Source organism: Staurois parvus, unplaced genomic scaffold (genome assembly GCF_062004578.1).
Source record: "Staurois parvus isolate SC_StPar_1 unplaced genomic scaffold, SC_StPar_1.0 ptg000147l, whole genome shotgun sequence".
NCBI lineage: Eukaryota > Metazoa > Chordata > Amphibia > Anura > Ranidae > Staurois > Staurois parvus.
The window spans coordinates 6,959,767-6,980,194 of NW_028317943.1; the positions used below are offsets into that span (position 1 = coordinate 6,959,767).

General features: G+C 40.6%; 2 protein-coding genes across 3 annotated transcripts in view; one reads left to right on the forward strand and one right to left on the reverse strand.

Annotated features, from left to right (window-relative positions):
• PUS7L (pseudouridine synthase 7 like) overlaps positions 1–19,191 on the reverse strand; it is a 36,164-nt gene extending 16,973 nt beyond the window's left edge. The window contains exons 1-5 of one of the 2 annotated variants that reach the window (XM_089674003.1): positions 19,152–19,191; positions 12,585–13,453; positions 4,966–5,125; positions 1,433–1,625; positions 986–1,084 (exon numbers count right to left, since the gene is read on the reverse strand). In XM_089674003.1, the coding sequence (XP_089530129.1) occupies positions 986–1,084; positions 1,433–1,625; positions 4,966–5,125; positions 12,585–13,437 (1,305 nt within the window). In that variant the 5' untranslated portion in view covers positions 13,438–13,453; positions 19,152–19,191. Of the gene's footprint in view, positions 1–985; positions 1,085–1,432; positions 1,626–4,965; positions 5,126–12,584; positions 13,454–19,151 lie in introns of those variants that run through there. The other variant, XM_089674004.1, reaches the window with a different exon arrangement.
• A 127-nt stretch (positions 19,192–19,318) lies between these two features.
• Positions 19,319–20,428, forward strand: part of IRAK4 (interleukin 1 receptor associated kinase 4) — a 44,183-nt gene continuing 43,073 nt past the window's right edge. Inside the window, exon 1 of the mRNA XM_089674005.1 lies at positions 19,319–19,451. The gene's annotated coding sequence lies outside the window, so the exon portion shown is untranslated. The remainder of the gene's footprint in view (positions 19,452–20,428) is intronic.

The following is a 20,428-nucleotide window of genomic DNA, read 5'->3' on the forward strand; positions in this document are numbered from 1 at the left end:
GGAAGGGAGAGGAGCGTAAAGGGGAGGGGGGGGATAGAGACTGTGGGTACTTTCCATTCCCAGCGATAGCGCAGGTACCTTCTCCCAGGACAGTTCACCTCCCACCTAGGTCAGCCAGGGTGGCACTGTGACAAGAACCCAGGATGCATGGTCATGTGTGTCCCACTTTTGGATAGGGCTGTCACAGCTGACCCCACATGTAGCTAGACGTCTGCATGCACTTGTTGGCCTTTCCACCACTGTAGTTTCTATAGGACCAAGCTTTGTGGGGTAACAAGGTAGCAATAGGCACATGCATGATAACTCTGCCACCCATGACACAGGGCTTTGGAAATCTGTAGCCTGTATGTGCACACGCTCCTGTGTGTCAAGGTGCACACTTCTTACCCATTTATTGCTTTATCATCAGTGTGGCTAGGTAGAAGGGAGAGGGCAGGAAAAAATAAAATGATAACGTTTACATGGTAAATCCCGCAGCAGAAAAAAGAAGCTAACCCATGTTGCCTTTGCAGGACAAAAAAACAAGAATCTACCAGTAGCAGTTGATGACTGGATAAACTTCCAAAAGGGCAGGATAGTTACAAAAAACACCAGTTACCAGTTAACTGGGAAAACCTGTGCTTGTTGGCTGACTAAAGACCTCCAGGATTTAACAAAAACAGCATGAATCTACCAGAAGCTGTTGATAGTGGAAAAACCTTCTAAACCAACAAAGTTGAAGAAAACCTGTCCACTCTAGTAAAAAACAGGATTGAGACATGTCGATTGTTCGAGGGGTTATCCTGTGCTGGCTAACAGTTTTTTGTTGCCAGCATGCATTTCTGCTGTAGGTGTCAGTTTAACTAGATGATTTAAGACTTGATATGATGTTATGTCCACACCTACATGTCACTCTAGCCAATAATGTAACAGAAAGAAAATGGTACTTGTAATGCTCAGAAAAGTCCATTACCATGACTCCCTTACTGTATATTGGTATTCTTACCATTTCTTCTTTTAGCAAGGCTAATCCAACTTCCTGTGATTGCATGTTCTTGCCTTTTCCAAATCTTTGAGGTCCGTAATAGTTTAGAAATCCACTCACCTGTAATGATAAGTTTAGATGAAGAAGAAAAATATTACTGGATGACCTGACTTTCCATCTCTCCAATTTAAAGTGGCAGTGCAAACAACTAATTGTTAAAAGGCATTGTGCACATTGGCTGGTTGGCTGGTGTGTGTCAAATCCCAGTGATTGAATGTGTCTGGGAGACACAAGTGCAGTGTCCAGCCCCACTGTGAGCAGCCTGTCAAAATCTATGCAAGTCTGAAATACAGGTCATCTAGATGCTCGACTGAGCTGCAGTCTCATTTAGGACCATATACTTTAACTTACTTCTAACATATGCCTAGAACACAGAAATTGGGCAGCTATGTTTTGTTAAACTCTTACCTTGACGTTGCGCACTGCATCTTCAATGCTCTGATCCAATTTAAAGGTGTCACTGCTGTGATTTCTAACATTTCTCAAAATTAGTGTAAAATGGTTGCCAGAAAGCTGTCCAAGGTGTATATGACACTTTGCAGGTCGTACATTATGTATTTTTATACCCTTTATTTCAAGCGTCCTTCCAATTTTCTGCATTCTAAATATAAAAGCAAACAAGAAAACATTGTTTATTTAATTTAGACCTAAAGCCAAAATTTTTTTTTGTAGTTTTGGTTTAGACCTCCTATTTTTACTGTTATTCCGGGCTCCATTAGAGAGATTTAACTTTACTTCCTCTCCCAATGACAAAGGTATCACCAGACAGGAAGTGAGGAAAAATTTTGAAGGGAGCACAGACAGAAATAACAATCTGACCAGGCATATATTTTTCACATACTCTACTATAGAACATTTTTTTTTACTTCTGTCTGTATTGCTGTTTCAGAAGTTCACTCAGTTACCTGTTTGGTAAAACTTTGGCAGCCGGACAGGAAATCAAAGGAAATCTAACACAGTCCTAGATAGCAGATAAAACCTGACAGTACTTCTCACCCTTCCCCACTTTATCCAAAACTAAGAAAAAAATGTTATGGCAGAACATAAGTACACTTATAAAATATTAAACTAACTATTAAATCAAGAAGCTTTATAAATTACATTAATTTAAAGAAAACGTTTGCACATTCTATTTAAAATATCATAACCCAATAATATTTAGAAAACACAACTCTTTCTGTGAAGAAGAACGTGAACAGAATACACAAGAGGGTTTTGTTTGTACACATTTGCAAATACATGCGTAAGCCGCAGTGCCCACATCAAGGGATCTCTGTATATACTGCAGTCCTTACTCTATAATAGGAGGTTCCTTGATGTGGGCACTGCGGCTTACACATGTATTTGCAAATGTGTGCAAACAAAACCCTCTGTTTCTAATGTAAACTGTTAGACTGGGCAATTCGTTTGTTTTGCAGGCTGGCAAGTATGCTGGGAAATGTTTTGTTTGCATTTCCCTTCTATGTGCTCCTTGCTGTAAAGCCTAGTTATAGGTTGGGGTGGTTGCCATTTTTTTGTAAATGAATCAATATATTTAATCTACACATAAATATTTTATAAAGGGCATTTCCTTGTTTGCAGAGCATGGTGGCCTTTCTGGTAAGAAAATTCACCTCTAGCTTGTCACTTTGTTTACTGCTACTGCAGACTGAATATCCAGACAGTTCTTTCTCTGCTGGGAGAGAGAGCAGTATTATGCCCTTCTGTGACTCATTGCAGTTTAGATCTCTTACTGCAAAAAGCTATTTGCAGCACAGCAGTAAAGCTGGGTACACATGGTCCAAATATTGGCCGGTTCAGCTGTCCGATCTAAGGATTGGCTTTTATCAAAGAGGCATGCTGGAAAACAAGCATCCAATCAGCAGTTGCAGCCAATGCCAGAACACAAAGGCATAGCGGGAGAGATTACTGCACTAACATCGCTTGTTTAGTACAGTGATATCTATGGTTTTTTTGTTATTCAGCCCGCTGGGTTGAACGGAAAAAAACAAACTGAATTTGTGAACCCTGCATAAGTCTGCTTTGTGAGTAAAAGGCTCTGTTGCCTTACACTCACCATTTACTAGTGACTGGGTTGGAGTTGGCATATGTGCAGCACCATTTTACAACAAATACAGTAAAAAAAACCATGCCAACCCACAAAACAAACCGTGGGCCCTTAGATACTCGTATGGATTGACATTTATGTGTTGTGGTACACTATAGCACACGTCTTTTTTTTGTTAAAGGTATATGCGTGTCGAGGTGGCATTCAAAACGAATGAGAGTGCCCAAATACGATGCAACACCGTACATTGTATTTACATGTGTTACAATGTGGGTAACCCAAGATATTGGAAAGGTGTAAAGTCAGCCTCATTGTTCCCCATGGTCAGGGCTCAGCATAAACCAACACTACTACATATAGGCACTAAAAGTGGAAATTAGTTTGCCGTATCAAGAATCATCATATGGTTAAATGTGGATTGGATGTTGGCACACTGTGAGCTGGCTTTCAAAACTTTGAACCCTAACTTTTTTCTTTTTAAAAATTTAATGTTGCATAGAGAACAACAAAATGCAAAACTCTTTGACTCAGTTCCTGGCACATGGCTAATGGACACAAAACTTTCTAGGACTGTATTTAGAGAGTAGTGATGACTCATACTCTGAATAGTCCAAGGTTATTAGTGATGTACTCCTTAACCCATTTTTTAAATGATAGAGTTTGGAATTAAAGCAGTATTAAACCCAAAAAGCAAACATTTATCATATTGCAGCTTACCAGTTCTTAGATGTGATAGCTGCATTAGTTGTCTCTTTTTAGGCTATTTTCTTTTCATCTGGTGATTCAGCCAGTAAGTCTGTTGTTTTTCATTTACATGAGTAAATAAAAGCTAATCATTGTAAGAACCCCTATTAGCCGTAAATGGCTTGTCTCAACATTCCTGACTGCGATATTTGCAGGACAGTATGTTCTGTTTATAAACAATAGTCTTACTGGCCAGATCACCAAGGAAAAAAGCCTAAAAAAAAAAAAACTAATGTAGCAATCACATCTAAAAATTGGTAAGCTGCAATATAATAAATGTTTGCTTGTGGGTGTAATACCACATTTATGTTGATAACTGTACAGTTATGCACTTGGGGCTATAAACATGCATCTTATATTAGTACAACTGGGGAATCAATGGTCAAGAAGGATCTAGGCATTCAGGTAGATCATAGACTCAAAGACAGCATGTATTAAAAGACTAGAGGGTGAGACACAATTTTGCCCATGTAAAAATCATTAGTAAGACCACGTCTGGAATATGTAGTTCAGTTTTGGGCACCAGTTCAGAAAAAGGATATTGGGGAAATGGATGGAGAAAGAGCTGAGGTCAACTAAAGTGATAAGAAGCATGGAAGAGCTCAGCTATGAGGAAAGATTAAAGAAACTGAATGTATTCTCTCTCGAGAAGAGGAGATTAAGGGTGGATATGATCACCATGTGTAAATACAAAAGTGGTCCATATAGTGAACTTGGTGTAGAGTTATGCACTTCAAGGTAATTTCAAAGGGTAAGGGGGCACACTTGAGAGGAAACGGGATTAACTTAAAAATAAGTTAAGGCTTCTTTATAGTAAAAGAACTAGTTCAGTAGACTGTCCTAAAGAATAGCTGGATGTATTCCCAAATGCACAAAATATAACTGGAAACAAACATTTCTAGGTAATAAAACCAGAGTTTGTTGATACAGGGAATATCTGAAAGCCTTATGGGGTATCAGGAACAAATTTATTTTCCCCCCACTGGAGCAAACTGGACCATGCTTCATAAGGTTTTTTTTTACTTTTGCATCAACTATGGGCATATGATTCAGTGTAGGGAGTTTTTCTGTTCATTTTTTTTTAAATATTGGTTGAACTCAATGCCCTTTTTCAACCTATGTAACTATATCAACTGAGAAGAAAACTCACCTCTCTGGAGTCACTTTCTTGACAACCATAGACTGATAAGTAACGGCTTTCTTATCTTTAATTCCTGCATAACTGAAGTCTGATGGAAGCACACCAAGCAAAGATGACAGGTAGCTGATAGCCTCTAGTGTTTCCAAGTTCTCCTTCTCAAGGGTAAATGCTGCAACAACACAATCACATCTTTTTTTGATAACTAAATGCTAGAAAATAAAATCAAGTTACATATTTATTTAGGTTTATTAAAAACAAAAAAGTCCCAAGTCTGACCTCTCATAACTGGTGAAACGTTTGTCCAAAGGAAGACAAAACATCCTAAACCACTGCCAAAATTACTGTTAATAACTCAACATGAACAGCTGAATCAACACCCTGGATCAACAATTTACTACATTTGCCACTAATAACTATACATTTCAGAAATTTCTCAATACAAGAATTTGTTTTTTTTTACAGCCATTATTATTTTTTCTACCGGTACCTTCTAAAACAAGTAATTCAATAGCTTAACTACTTTTAATGTAAAGAACCATTTCCTACATTATTGCTAAATATCCTTAGGAGAAAATAATTTGCAAATTTTTATAAGGGCCTTGGATTTATTAAAACAGATGCCTTTAAGTCACTTCTTCCCAACCTGAACAGTTCCCAGTTTTACTAAAATAAACCCCAATCAGATGTTAAAATACAGGCATTACTTGTACAATAATATGATTTGTTTCCTTGGCTCAGGTGATGGATAATAATATTTACTTCATATTCTGTGTTTTAAAACTGAACTCTCAAAAAGTTTTTGCCTGCACTGTAAGTGGTAATTGCTAGTTTTTGTCTAGGAGAGAGATAAGATAAGGGAGTAATATTTACCTAATCCTCCCTGCAGCTTCGCACTCTAGGAGTCTTGAGCGGTGGGATGTTTCTGACATCATCAAGCCCAGAGAAGGCTCCTTAGACCAGTTCTGGACATGAGGACACTAAGAACAGTCCATCGTTGGATCATGGGGGAGTGCCGTTTGCCAGTGGAGTGGAGGATCAGGTGAGTGTAACACATTCTGCACCCCCTTGGAAAAAAAAATATTTAATCCTTGCAGTGCAAGCACAGCCCTACTACAAGAAAACCCTTTTTTTTTTTTGCTGGAGTTGGGCTTTAGGTTTTTGTATTTTTCATTTATATTAGGTAAATAAAGTTGGCAAATCTTGCCTGTTCTATTCTTCGCAGCTGATATGAAAAAGGTAATAATTTTAGAGCATTCATTTGATGGGTGTTTACTCATTTGCCAATCTGGTGAGGAGGGCATAGGATTTTCATTACTGAATGCTATGTACAGTATATGGAGAGACATTTGAGACTATCTTCTTAGGATTGAATGCTAAAGCTGCAAATTGGTTTTACTATAATTTTCTCTTATTTCCACACCAGTTATTTAGAAATTCTAACACTATCACCAGAAGGCTTTACTATTCTATATATATTGTGCTTTAATATAATTTACACTAGTTAGGAAAAGGATATGATGAATGAAACCTTCATACTAGTTCCAAGAAACTTCAAGGATGTCCTTCAGGTATATTAAAAGTAGATTGCAACCCATCGGATTACCCTCGTATCAGCTGCTCTTTTTTTTTTTTTCTTTTTTACAAAGGAGTCCAAATACAAAGGGGTCCACCACTTCTAGACTCTTCGCCTAGGTGAGGATGGCATATTACTATTATTATTATACAGTGCTTTACAATATAAAGGGAGACAGTACAGCTACAATACAATTGAAACAAGAGGATTAAGAGGGCCCTACTCAGCTTCCAATCTAATAGGGTGGTGCAAGTGGCACAAAAGGTTATAACTGTGGGGGATGAGCTGATGGAAGTGATAAATGTCTATTCGGAGGCATGATAGGCTTCCCTGAAAAGATGAGTTTCAGGGATCGCCTTAAGGCAGCCAGAGTAAGGGATAGCTGGACACATTGAGGTAGAGATTTCCAGAAGATGGGAGAGGCTCTAGCAAAGTCCTGGAGAAAAGCATGGGAGGAGGAGACAAGGGAGCTTGAGTGCTGGAGGTCATGAGAGCAGCAGAGAGGACAGTTTGGGTGATATTTGGAGACAAGATTGGTGATGTAGCTCAGGGCAGAGTTGTGGATAGCTTTGTATGTTGTTGTTGGTATTTTGAATTTAATTAGTTGGGCAATCAAAAGCCAGTGGAGGGATTGGCAGAGAGGGGTGGCAGACACTGAGCGGTTGGTAAGGTAGATGATCCTGGCAGCAGCATTCATTTTAGACTGAAGAGGGCATAGCCTACGAAGAGATACGCAAGTGAGAAGGGAGTTGCAATAGTCAAGGCGACAGATAACAAGGGAGTGAACGAGTAGTTTGGTGGTTTCATTGGTTAAAAAGGGGCAAATTTTAGAGATGTTACAGAGGTGAAGTCTACAAGTTTTTGACAGCGACTGGATTTGGGGCCAAAAGGATAGGTCAGAGTCTAGGATTACAACTAGTACCTTGGCTTGAGGGGAAGGACTGATAGTTGTATTATTGATCTTGATGGAAAAGTCATGTAGGAGTACACAAGGGGGAGGGAATATTATTAGCTCAGTTTTTGAGAGATTTAGTTTAAGGAAGTGGAGCCACATCCATGCTGATATGTCAGTTAGTAAGTTAGTGATGCAAGAGGAGACTGAAGGAGTGAGGTGAGGAGTATAGAGATAGATTTGGGTGTCATCGGCATAGAGGTGGTATTTGAAGCCATGGGAGGTAAAGATAGAGAAGAGTTCCAAGAACAGATCCTTGGGGGACCCCTGCCGAAAGAGGAAGTGGAGAGGAGATGAAGTTATAGGTAACACTGAAGGAGCATTTTGACAGGTAGGATGAGAACCAGAATACAGCTGAATCTTGGAGACCAAGGCAGTGGAGTTTATTGAGAAGGAGTGGGTGGTCAACAGTATCAAAGGCTGCAGAGAGGTCTAGTAGTAAGAGTATGGAGTAGTGGCCATTGGTTTCAGTAGTTAATAAATCGTTTGTGAGTTTTAGTAGAGCAGTTTCTGAGGAGTGCTGCAAGCAAAGGTTGTTTTTAGTGAGGAATTAAGACGGTTGTAGACTAAGCATTCTAAAAGTTTAAAGGTGAATGGGAGCAAGGTGATGGGTCTTAAGTTGTCCAGGTTGGTTGGGTCCAGTGAGGGAATTTTAAGTATGGGAGTGATCAGTGCATGCTTTAGGGGGAGGGGGAGGTGCCAGTAGAGAGGGTGAGATTGAAGATGTGAGTGCAAGAGCATAGGATAGAAGAGGGTGACCATAGTAGTTGTGAGGGAACAGGGTCCAGGGGACAATTGGTTAGGTGGCCATCTGTTAACATTTTGGTAACCTCTTCAGTAGTAGCCGGGTCAAAAGAGGAAGTGTTGACGGTGCTGTTGGACAAGGTATGTTACGTGGGGAAGATATCTGTATAGTGGATGTGTCCTCACTTATTGCATCAATCTCATGTTTGAAGTGATTGGCATTACCAGGTTAGGAAAGGAAAGGGAAGAGATTTTGTCATAGAGGTGGTGGTTTCTACAAGTTAAAGTGGTGATGTTTTCTACAAGTAATCATTTGCTGCTTGGAGGGATAAGTGGTTAAAGACAAGGATACTATGAAAGTGATGAGGTTGTGATCAGAAAGAGGAAAGGGGGTGTTGGTAAGGTTGTCCACGACTACCCCCTGCCTGCAAGTGTATAATCCAAACACACATGTCCCTACGTTAAAAATGGCTGTGTGTATAAGTGGGTGCTGCAGCGACCATCGGCTGGAAATAAACAGGATCAACAAGGAAGAATGTCACCAGCACACCGAAGATCACCAATATGGGCCCAAAAGTTTTAATGAACTATCACATAGTTACAGCAAGGCAACGTTTCGGAGTTTTGCAGGACCCCTTCATCAGGCATGTTCATTAAAACTTTTGGACCCATATTGGTGATCCTCAGTGTGCTGGTGACATTCTCCCTTATGCAAGTAAAATGGCAACCGCCCCAGTCTATAACTGGCTTATGCAGCAAGGACAAATGAACAGGAGACGCATGTCAAATAAAAAAGGGAGAGAACAATGTTCCTGGTCAACTTGCCAGCCAGCTTACCAACAATCGAATTAACCTATCTAACAGTATGCATTAAAAACGGGTTTAGTTAGCACACATTTGCAAATACATACGTAAGCCACAGAGCCACGCACAGCACCCTGATATTCTGTGGTCCTAACTCTACAATTTCTGAGAGCCCCCATAGTAGAGGCACATGTATTTAATGGACAGATCAAGGGCAGGTGGACCTGAGGAAGCCCACCTCTCTTAAAGGCAAAGGAGTACACAGGACCCCTAGCATATAGCACAATGGCAGCCAGGGTGTCCTAGTGCACCCACGTACCTAGAATACAACATGCAAGTAAAATGGCCACCGCCCCAGTCTATAACTGGTTTATGCAGCAAGGACAAATGAACATTCTCCCTTACCCTTTGTCTGAGGCTTCCCCATAAGGTGAACTAAATTTATAGGAAGATGGGGCTGGCAAACATTTGTCAATTGATGAAATTAGGATCTGATTACAGACTCTTCAATGGGAGGGGGAGAAGGAAAAAGACCAGCCACAGGCCAAAGTCATAAAAGGTAATAGCTTCTTCAATTACAAAGGCAAAAAGGAGAAGAATCAAATAAAGTACAGTGCATTCAGAAAGTATTCACAGCGCTTAACTTTTGCCACATTTTGTTATGTTACAGCCTTATTCCAAAATGGACTAAATTCATTTTCCTCAACATTCTACAAACAATATCCCATAATGACAACATGGAAGAAGTTTGTTTTGAAATCTTTGCACTACACCGGCCCACTGCCAATGTCATTTGACCACTGTGACCAATCACAGCAGATCACATGACATTTGTATAAAATGGATGGCTTCCTTTCATGTTATCCATTATATATAATTGTGTTAACTGTGATTGGTCACAGAGGTCACATGGTACAGACAGGGCCAATCACAGCCCATCTGTACCATGTTATGAGCTTTGGCCAATCACAGCTAATCACGACAAAAAGACTGAATGAATCAGTTTCATTCAGTAAAAATTATTGCTAATATCAATGAAATACATTGGTTTAAGCAATCATAGTGTGTAAAAAAAAAAAAAATCCTGATCACTTGTCTAGAGTAGTACAATGCTACCATGGTAACATTGTAATGCTCTGGTCACAGTGTGTTGAAAATAATTAGTAAAAAAAGAAAAAAAATGCAATAAAAAAAGAAAAAAGTAATAGAAACATTTTTAACATACTGTCACCAGTCAGTGTCCCTGATCACTGCCACACCAGTTATATGATAACGCTGGACTGGACTGGTGACAATATGTAAAAAAAAAAAAAAATTGTGTTTTTGTTTTTTTAATTTATTCATTTTCCAAAACAGTGGGACAAAAAAAATTACCACTTCAAAAAACTCGCCATGTCTCTTACTAAATACCTTGGACTGTCTATTTTCCAAAAATTTGGGGGGGGGTATTTGTATTATCCTGGCATTTTCGAGCCGTCAGTACATCAGGATTGATTGATTTATATATAAACACACACCATAGTTTGTGGACTCTATAACTTTCCTACAGACGAAATATTACACACTAATTTGGGGTATTTTATGTAGCAGAATACATTTTGACCTAAATTTACGAAGAAAGGTTATTTTTTTGCAAAATCTTATAGAAGAAAAAAGTGTTTTTTTCCAAAGTTTTGGGATTTTTTTGCTTATTGAGCAAGAAATAAAAAAACTCAGTGGCAATTAAATACCATCAAAAGAAAGCTCTATTTGTGTGAAAAAAATACATTTTTTTAATGGGTAGAGTGTTGCATGACCGCACAATTGTCAAATTGTGACAACACTGAAAGCTGAAAATTGGCCTGGGAAGGAGTGGGGTAAAAGTGCCCGTTATTAACCACTTGCTGTCCGGCCGCTGTATATAAACGGCTGGACGGTGGCAGTCCAGGGGCGGTCCAGTCAAGCGCACAACACCGCTATTCAGACACAGTGGAACACCGATCGTCGTACGGGACCTCAGTGATCACATGCAGAGTAGTAAGCAAAATGTCACTTCTGACATCATTGCTTACTACGTGTGAAATCTGTGAATGATCACAGAGGTCACATGGTACAAGGCTATTCACGTCAGCCTTGTACCATGTGACAAGCTGTGACCAATCACAGCTCACACAGTAGTGCTCAATGGCTGCAAGAATGCAGCCAGAGAAGGAGAAATGATTGCTTTTACAGCCTTTATGGGTGTAAAAGCAATCAGCGTAAAAAAAAAAAAAAAATCTTCATCACCCCCCACAAGTAGTACAGTATCACCATGGTGACACTATACTGCTAGGGTGTCAGTATGTAGAAAAAAAAACATAAGAATATAAAAAAATAAAAATGTAAATTTTTTTTAAAAAAATTATAATTTTTGGTTATAAATTAATTTGGGTTTTTTTTTTTTACGAAAAAGATAACTGAATACATTTTGAAAAAGATTTATGATGAAATATTTATTTGCAAAATTTTATAAGAACATTTTTTGGACATTTTCATTTATATAGCAAAATAAAATAAAATCCCAGTGGTGAATAAATACCACCAAAATAAAGCTTAATAAAAAAAATGCTAAAAAGCTCATATGGGTACAGTGTTGCATGACCGCGCAATTGTCATTCAAATTGTGATAGCGCTGAAAGCTGAAAATTGGCCTGAACAGGAAGGGGGTAAAAGTGTCCGGACTTGAACTGGTTAACAAACTGACCTTTTATCTTTCACTTTCTGCTGGCATCGCTTGCTGTTGGAAATGTTCCTGTCCTAGTTGGAGCAATACCAAAATCACTTCACTTGAACTGGAGCCAGCGCTATAGAGGAAGCATCAGCTTATGCAGCTCCTGCTCCCTATGCAGCGATTGCTTCCTCCAGCACTGGCTCCATTTATATTGATGCTCAGAGATTTCAGGTCGGCAACCCATGAAGTGGGCTTGCCGACCCGCCATCCCAGAACAGGAAATTCTGGGCCACCAGTTGAGCAACCCTGCTTAAGATAGTGATGCAGAAGCAGAGAAGCGCAGGTGTAAACTTTAGCTGGAAAGTGGACAACATGACTCCATGGACTAGTAAGCATGTTTATTCTCACACAAGAGGAAATATTAGAGAGAATTTAGTTTCAGGTAGTGAGAGTGAAGCTCCGCTGCGAGATTCTTCTTCTTTTCATACGTACATATACTGTACATATATTATTCAGTTATGTCAAAAGCATATTCCAAGGTGCTTTAAAGAGAAAACTGACTCACACCAGTCCCTGACCACAAATATGCTCACAATGTACTGGTCCTTCCACCATCATACACACACTGCAGGGTCAATATCTGGGGGTACTTTGAAAGAACATCCACATATGTAGTGACAGTTTTAAATTCACAGTCAAAATACTGGCTGGACTGGACATCAGAGGTGCGTTTGATCATTTTTGGGACTTCCTCATAAAGTACATCCATTTATGGACAACACGTGCAGAATGACAGACATATTCTGTAATTGCATTCAGCTATCAAAATTTCCTGTGTGAAGTGACAGGAACAGATTAATTCCTACCTGTAAATATTTCAGAGTGTTCATCTGTGCACGACCTCTTCCTGGAGGAGCTCTTTTTCTCTCTGAACCTCACAGTTATGAAGACACTTTGCACTCCATCATTGTCTTTCTCTGAAAACGACTTGGTTTCTACTAACTTCCCAAATTTCCTGCTGATGAAATGATGTACAGATGTCCTGTGTTCTTTACTCACATCTGGTTGAAACGTAAATGTAGAGTTTTTGACTTTTGCATCTAAAAATGTAAAGAATTTGTCCGCTTCCTCTTCAGATGTAAGTTGAGAAAGTTCTTGGTAATCCAGGCTTGGTTTAACTAGGAGCTCTGTGTTTTTGGTGAACGTTACCAGGAATGGGAACGTCTGCCGAACAGCACTGTGAATAATGGCTCTGTCATCTTTACTGGAAAAGAGGCCCAAAGAAAGTTCATCAGACTCACATCTTTCAACTTGGGATTCAAAAGCAGATTTTACTGAGTTGGCAAAGTTGTTTAAAGCTTTTTGTACATCTATACTCAACAAAAGGTTAAGTACCTTGTATAAGCCTGTCTCACAATCCAATGGACTGAGGGTCTCAGCAACATCATCTATGTTATCACCTTGACATCCAGCCTGTACTGTGTTACCTTCAACGTCTCTTAGGTCAGCTTTCTGTTTTTTAAACTCAGGTTCATTATTATTATCTCTCAGTTTGAGTTCAGGTTCTTTAATGTGATCCTCTGTAACCAGATGACCAGTGACATCAATCTCTGTGACAACAAAGTCAGCTGGAGAATGTTTGATAGTTCCATAAAAACCAACATGATCACTAACATAACAAAGAGAATCAAGCCATGTATCTGGAAATGTGTCTTCCATTTTGCAGATGCATAATCTAAAAAAGAAAAAGAAGATTATTTGCTATATTTGTGTGAACAATGTATATAACCATTGGAATCCTTCATTGGAAAGGCATGGACAGCATCAAGAGAAAGCGTATTGCTGCAGCTGAGCTGACAAGTGGTTGCGGAAAGCTATGGCCATTCAGCCTTTGCAAAGCAATGACAGGCTGACAGGAGACACAGCTGTCCAATGATCTCTGCATGTACTCTATATAATTATCCAGCGGTTACCTGCAGCTAGAGACAAGGGTCATTGCTTTGTATAGGAGTGAACGGATCAGTCCCAATCACTGATTTGCCCAGCTGCAAGAATCCGCTGATTCTTGCCACGGTCAATGTTCTTCCATGTGAAGGAAACCTAATACTATGTATACAGACTTTTTCAGGACAGTACAGTGCAAGGCAATACACCCAACAAACTTTTATTGAAAAACTGAGGGAGCTGGGTGGAGAATTGTTGGCTGAACAAAGGCTGCATCTGACTGTAGCTGGCTGATAGAATACAATAGGCTCAGTGGGAAAGTCAGCTATGTGCGCAGTATGAAGTGACAAGGTGAATGGAGGCATCCAATATATAATGGCCAGCCTAACTTGCACTGTTAATTTGTAAAAAGAAAGTGTAAAAATGTAACTGTCTGTTAAAGGCAAGATCTTTTCTTTTTACTTAAAGCGGAACTGCCAGTGCACTAGGATGAATGAATCCCATGCATGTGTAGGAGTGACGTAATTCTGCACTGGCCAATCAGGATTGTCAGAGATCTGCACCAAGAAGAGGCTAGGGGGAAGATGTTGGCAACTGTCTTTTTTTCCCAAGCCTGTGGTGCAGTGTGCAAAAACAAAACACCATAGGGGACTGTTCTGCCTCTCCAATCTACTGTGGATATAAACAGTCTACATACCCCTGTTAAAATGTCAGGTTTCTGTGATGTAAACAAATTAGACAAAGATAAATCATTTCAGAACTTTTTCCACCTTAACTCAGTTAAACAACAAATTGAAATTTTAGGTGAAGGGAAGTAAAAATAAAAAACTAAAATAATATGGTTGCATAAGTGTGCACACCTGTAAACTAATACTTTGTTGAAGCACCTTTTGATTTTATTCCAGCACTCAGTCTTTTTGGGTATGAGTCTATCAGCATGGAACATCTTGACTTGGCAACATTTGCCCACTCTTCCTTGCAAAAACACTCCAAATCTGTCAGATTGCGAGGGCATCTCCTGTGCACAGCCCTCTTCAGATCACCCCACAGATTTTTGATCAGATTCAGGTCTGGGCTCTGGCTGGGCCATTGCAAAACTATATTCTTCTAGTGAAGCCATTCCTTTGTTGATTTGGATGCATGCTTTGGGTCGTTGTCATGCTGAAAGATGAAGTTCCTCTTCTTGTTCAGCTTTCTAGCAGAAGCCTGAAGGTTTTGTGCCAATACTGACTGGAATATGGAACTGTTCATAATTCCCTTTATCTTGACTAAGGCCCCAGTTCCAGCTGAAGAAAAACAGCCCCAAAGCATCAAGGCATGATGATGCTGCCAACACCAAGCTTCACTGTGGGTATGGTGTTCTTTTGGTGATGTGCAGTGTTTTTTTGCGTCAAACATAGCTTTTGGAATTATGGCCAAAAAGTTCAACCTTGGTTTCATCAGACCATAACACATTTTCCAACATGATTTGGGGAGACTTCAGATGTGTTTTTGCAAAATTTAGCTGGGCTTGGATGTTTTTCTTCATAAGAAAAGGCTTCCGTCTTCCCACTCTACCCCATAGCCTAGACATATGAAGAATATGGGAGATTGTTGTCTCATGTACCACACAGCCAGTACTTGCCAGATATTCCAGAAGCTCCTTTAATGTTGCTGTAGGCCTCCCAGACCAGTTTTCTTCTCGTCATTCTTTTCATCAATTTTAGAAGGACGTCCTGTTCTTGGTAATGTCACTGTTGCGCCATATTTTATCCACTTGATGATGACTGTCTTCACTGTGTTCCATGGTATATCTAATGTCTTGGAAATTCTTTTGTACCCTTCTCCTGACAGATACCTTTTTACAATGAGATCCCTCTGATGCTTTGAAAGCTTTCTGCGGACCATGGCTTTTGCTGTAGGATGTGACTAAGAAAATGTCAGGAAAGACCTACTAGAACAGCTGAACTTTATTTGGGGTTAATCAGGGGCACTTTAAATGATGACAGGTGTGTACTGACTCCTATTTAACATGATTTTGAATGTGATTGCTTAACTCTGAACACAGCTACATCCCCAGTTATAAGAGGGTGGGCACACTTAAGCAACCACTTTATTTTAGTTTTTTATGTTTACTCCCCCCCCCCCCCCCCCAAAAAAAAAAAAAAAAGATTTGTTTGTTTTTCAATTGAGGTGTACGGTTTATAGATCACATTAAAGGTGGAAAAAGTTCTGAAATTAGTTATCTTTGTCTCATTTTTTTACATCACAGGCACCTGACATTTTAACAGGGGTGTGTAGACTTTTTATATTCACTGTAAGCACTGCACACTGCAAGTGGAATCTCTAACTAGCCCAGTGTATGAGATGTCTTACTCACAACCTCAGTAAGATTAGCAGACAGTGACCCAATCCAAATGACATCCAGTAGATCGTAGAACGTTTTTACTCCAAAACTTGTGAAGATCATACAGATGAACATCAGATTGAGCAAAAAATCATGGTGTGTCTATAGCCCCAGCTGGACACAGTACATGTGGAGAACAAAAATGGAGACTAAGCATGAAGAAGGAAGGGACTAACTACATAGAACAAACCCTAGCTACAGGGTGAGGAAGGAACAAAATTATTAAATGACAAAACACACAAACAATGCATGTATAACATGATAGTAACCAAAAAAGTACATGTGAAAACTCACAACCACAAAAATGCACTAGGATGCGTCTTTTGACCCCTGCCTCCCTAATGGTGGCAAGGCATACTCAGGTCCACCTAGCCAAAAAGCCTGGTAGAGCCCACTCCTCATGATCAGCTGAACCTGACCAACGAGTGCTGTGTGGCAGGCTCTACCCATACATCCTCTTCCTAGACTTCCAGGTAGGACTGAAGACCCACACCCTACCATGTTAGGGTTATGGTTAAGGGCTAGGGTTAAATGTTAGGGTTAAGGACAGCCCTTAACATTTAACCCTAACCCTTGACTTAAATTTTGCCCTAACCCTAGTCCTTAACCCTAACCCTAGACCTTAGAACCCGAACATGACACTTTGGACACATAAAGGTTCTTGCACTACTGTGATGCTACTTGAGTGCCAGGGTGTAAAGTTGAATCGAAGTCGCACTACATGAACAGAATGGTCATACTTTCCTATTAGCCAACAAAATAAATACAAAATGCATAAAAAATGCAACACTTGCGTTTTTGGTGCGGGTCCACTGAAGTCTATTAAACGCAATCTGCTGTGGGAAAAAAAAGGCAATGACCCTTTCCAAAAAAGCACCGTCTCAAAAGGCACAGATGTAAACTAGATCCATAGGAAACCATGTTAAATGGACTGTAGTCTGTTACTGCATACTGGAAAATGCACTGAAACCTAGGGTCAAGGATAGGTTGACCCTTTGAACATGTTACATCTGTATTTAGGGTGTAACATGTTCAAGCAGATCCCCCTCTCCCCTTTAAGCCTAGTACACATGATAGGAAAATCGGATGAAAAAAAATGTTTTTTGAGCGGTCATCCATCACATCATGACTATACAGCTTTCCAGAGCCAATCACTTTTCCTATGAAAATATCTGAAGGGACAAACATGACATTTTTTCTCATAACAGAATGAACAATTTTTGTTTAACCTCTTGGCGCCGGCCGCATGCAAATGTGCGGCCTCCCGGCATCTGGGCCTTGACGCCGAGCGACCGCACATTTGCATCCAATTAAGAAAAACATATGTGCTGAGAGCATGTGGCCTGCGCGCTCCCAGCACACGTCCAGTACTCACGGAAAGGTGCCGATCTCCTCTTTCGATCGGGACCTTTCCCGATCATGTGACCATCAAGACGGCATGTCACATGACCCTAAATCCCGCCCCACCTCCCGACTTCTGAAACCCTTAAAGGGCTGGGAGGCGCCGGCGCCAAGGGGTTAATCAATGAATTATTCATCCATAAAAAAAAATTGAGTGCCCAACACCGCGCATGCTCAGAAATGAAACAATCCATTACATCATTGCGACAAGTTGTATTGTTTTATCAGAATTTATGTAACTTTATTAACCTATTTATTTTTGATACGAAACTAGCATGCAAAAAAAACCCCAATCATTTGTCCAATATTGTCATCGTGTGTACGAGGCTTTAGTCCCCCCTTCCCTCTCTTTCACTGCTGCATTTAAAATTGACATGACTGCAACCATCAGCCACATCATTCATTCAGTAATCTGTGAATGAATAAACTACAAGTCTTTAGTTTCAGTGCCGGTTCACATCCATGTGATCTGATTCTTGTGCAGACAGAAATAGGGTCCTCCGCAAATGTGGTGCAATTTGAGCCATACAAAATATATGGCTCAAATTGCACTGCACAGAAATTGCATGTGATTTACAAAGGAATGCGGTGCGATTCCTGTGCGAATCACATGCGATGTGCAATGTGAAGCGGCACTCAATGGACTGCAGGCGCACTGCTCAGTGCACTCGTAGTCCATTCATGGACACAGAGTTATAGGATGAGTCTGCAGGAGCCTGACTTTGCACCTGCCATCCACTGATTGCGGGTGTAATGCTCTCCAGGCTGCTGTGAAAAAATAATAAATGCACATTTTTTTTCTGCAAAAATCTGCATTTTTTTTTATAAGCGTGGGTTCACATATATGCGGTATATTGCATGTGATTCGCACAGGAACCGCACCGCATTGCTGTGCAAATCACATGCGATTTGTGTGCGGCGCGATCGGAGCTATACATTTTGTATGGCTGTAATCACACCTGCACCAAAAACGTGCGGGACCCTTTTTTGGGTCCACACTAGAATCAGATCACATAAGTATTCACACCCATGTGATCCGATTCTGTACATGGCACTGTTTTGCAGACCGCTTTCGGGTGTTGTTAACATACACAACCGCAGCGGTTCGCATGAACAGAGTGCGAATATGATACGGTGCAGTATTCGCACTGAAAATGCTGCAAATCCCGCACCGCCTCAGTGTGAACCAGGGCTAAAGGTGAACTTAGCCTTTCACACTTCATTTTTCGTACATGTATGTAGAATCGCACAATTTCATGCACATTTACAAAACGTGCAAATAAAGTACATTGCACTTGCATTACCATTCATTGCTAACGGCACACCAAACATGGGTGGTTTTCACGCAAAAAAAAGTGCATTAAACGCACATAAAAAAGGTGTTAGGAATGGACTGCTTGGCCACGTACAGGGTCACCCATGGGCAGTCCTGTGTGCAGGGTGCAAAAACGTATGATTTTTGCACACAAGTGTGAATGCAGTCTAATACCCTGCTTACCCCACGTGACAGCATGGCCACCTATTAGAAATCACAATACCCCCCTCTCCCAACTTCTGCTTAGGGCCAGCTGCCAGCTCTGTGCCCATGGCTTGTGCCAACCTCAGAGGTATATTGCTGCACATATAAAGCAGCTCTGAGCACAACTCTGCGTACTGCCATTACCCCCCTCCATACACCTTACACCCCATCCACATGGCTAACCTCACTGTACGGATCCTCTGAGCATCACCTACTTCCTGAATATAGACCACGCCCCGCTCTTTCCACACCAACCAATCGCCAGCGCCACAACCTGCAGCCAGACACGCCCTCTTAAAGGAACATATTGAACGTGAACGGAGTTTCTCTTAGTTGAATGGGAAGTGAGGCGGCACACAAAGGGTGCAGGCGGACGGGGTGTACGGACTGCTTGGAGTTTCCAGTGTGGTGAAAGCAGGGAGAGGCGGAGGCGGAAATGTGTCTGTGGAGAGGACTAGTATGTGACCTGAGGGCTCCGGACTGGTGAGTGAAGTGTTCCCTGTCCCCCCTAAATAGGCTGTCTAGTTGGTACTTCCAGGGTAGTCTATGTTCCCGGTCTGGAAGTGCCATACTTCTGTGGAGGGGCTACCCATTAGTGTTAGGTATGGACAGCTTGGCTTGTATGGGACTAATGCCTCACTTCTCTAATAGAAGGGGCTGCTGACACACTTCTTCATAAAGTGGAACTAAAGGCACAACTTTTTTTTTAAGTAGAATGGATTAGACCACTTGTCCAGTGTTCTTGCTGTCTGCACCCCTGTTAGGGAGATTCACCCTCTCTGTTTGTCCTGTTTCACTGAAAGTGGAAGAAATCCCCCAATTTTCTTTTACATCTTGTCACCAGAGCAGTACTGTGTTACTATAGTGACAATGTACTACTCTGGGGAGGTGATCAGGATTTTATTTTTACACTATGATTGCTTACAGCTGTGATAACGGTTATAAGCAATCATCAAAGTGTAACTAAAGGCACAACTTTTTTTTTTAATAGAACGGATTAGACCACTTTTCTGGTTTTATTCCTGTCTGTGCCCCTGTTAGGGAGATTCACCCTCTCTGTCCTGTTTCACTGAAAGTGGAAGAAATCCCCCAATTTTTTTTTCTTAGTTTTTTTTTTTTTTTACATCCTGTCACCAGAGCAGTACTGTGTTACCATAGTGACAATCTACTACTCTGGGGAGGTGATCAGGATTTTATTTTTACACTATAATTACTTAGAACAGTGATAACGGTTATAAGCAATCATTTTTATGAATGGAATCCATTCATTGCCAATGTGTAGTATTGGGATAGCTGTGATTGGCCACAGCTATCACATGGTACAGATAAGCTGTGATTGGCCCTGTCTTTACCATGTGATCACTGTGACCAGTCACAGAGATTATCACAGTAGTACTCAATGAATGAAACCATTCATTGAATATAACTGGTGCAATGGTCTGTCAACTGCTCTCTCCGAT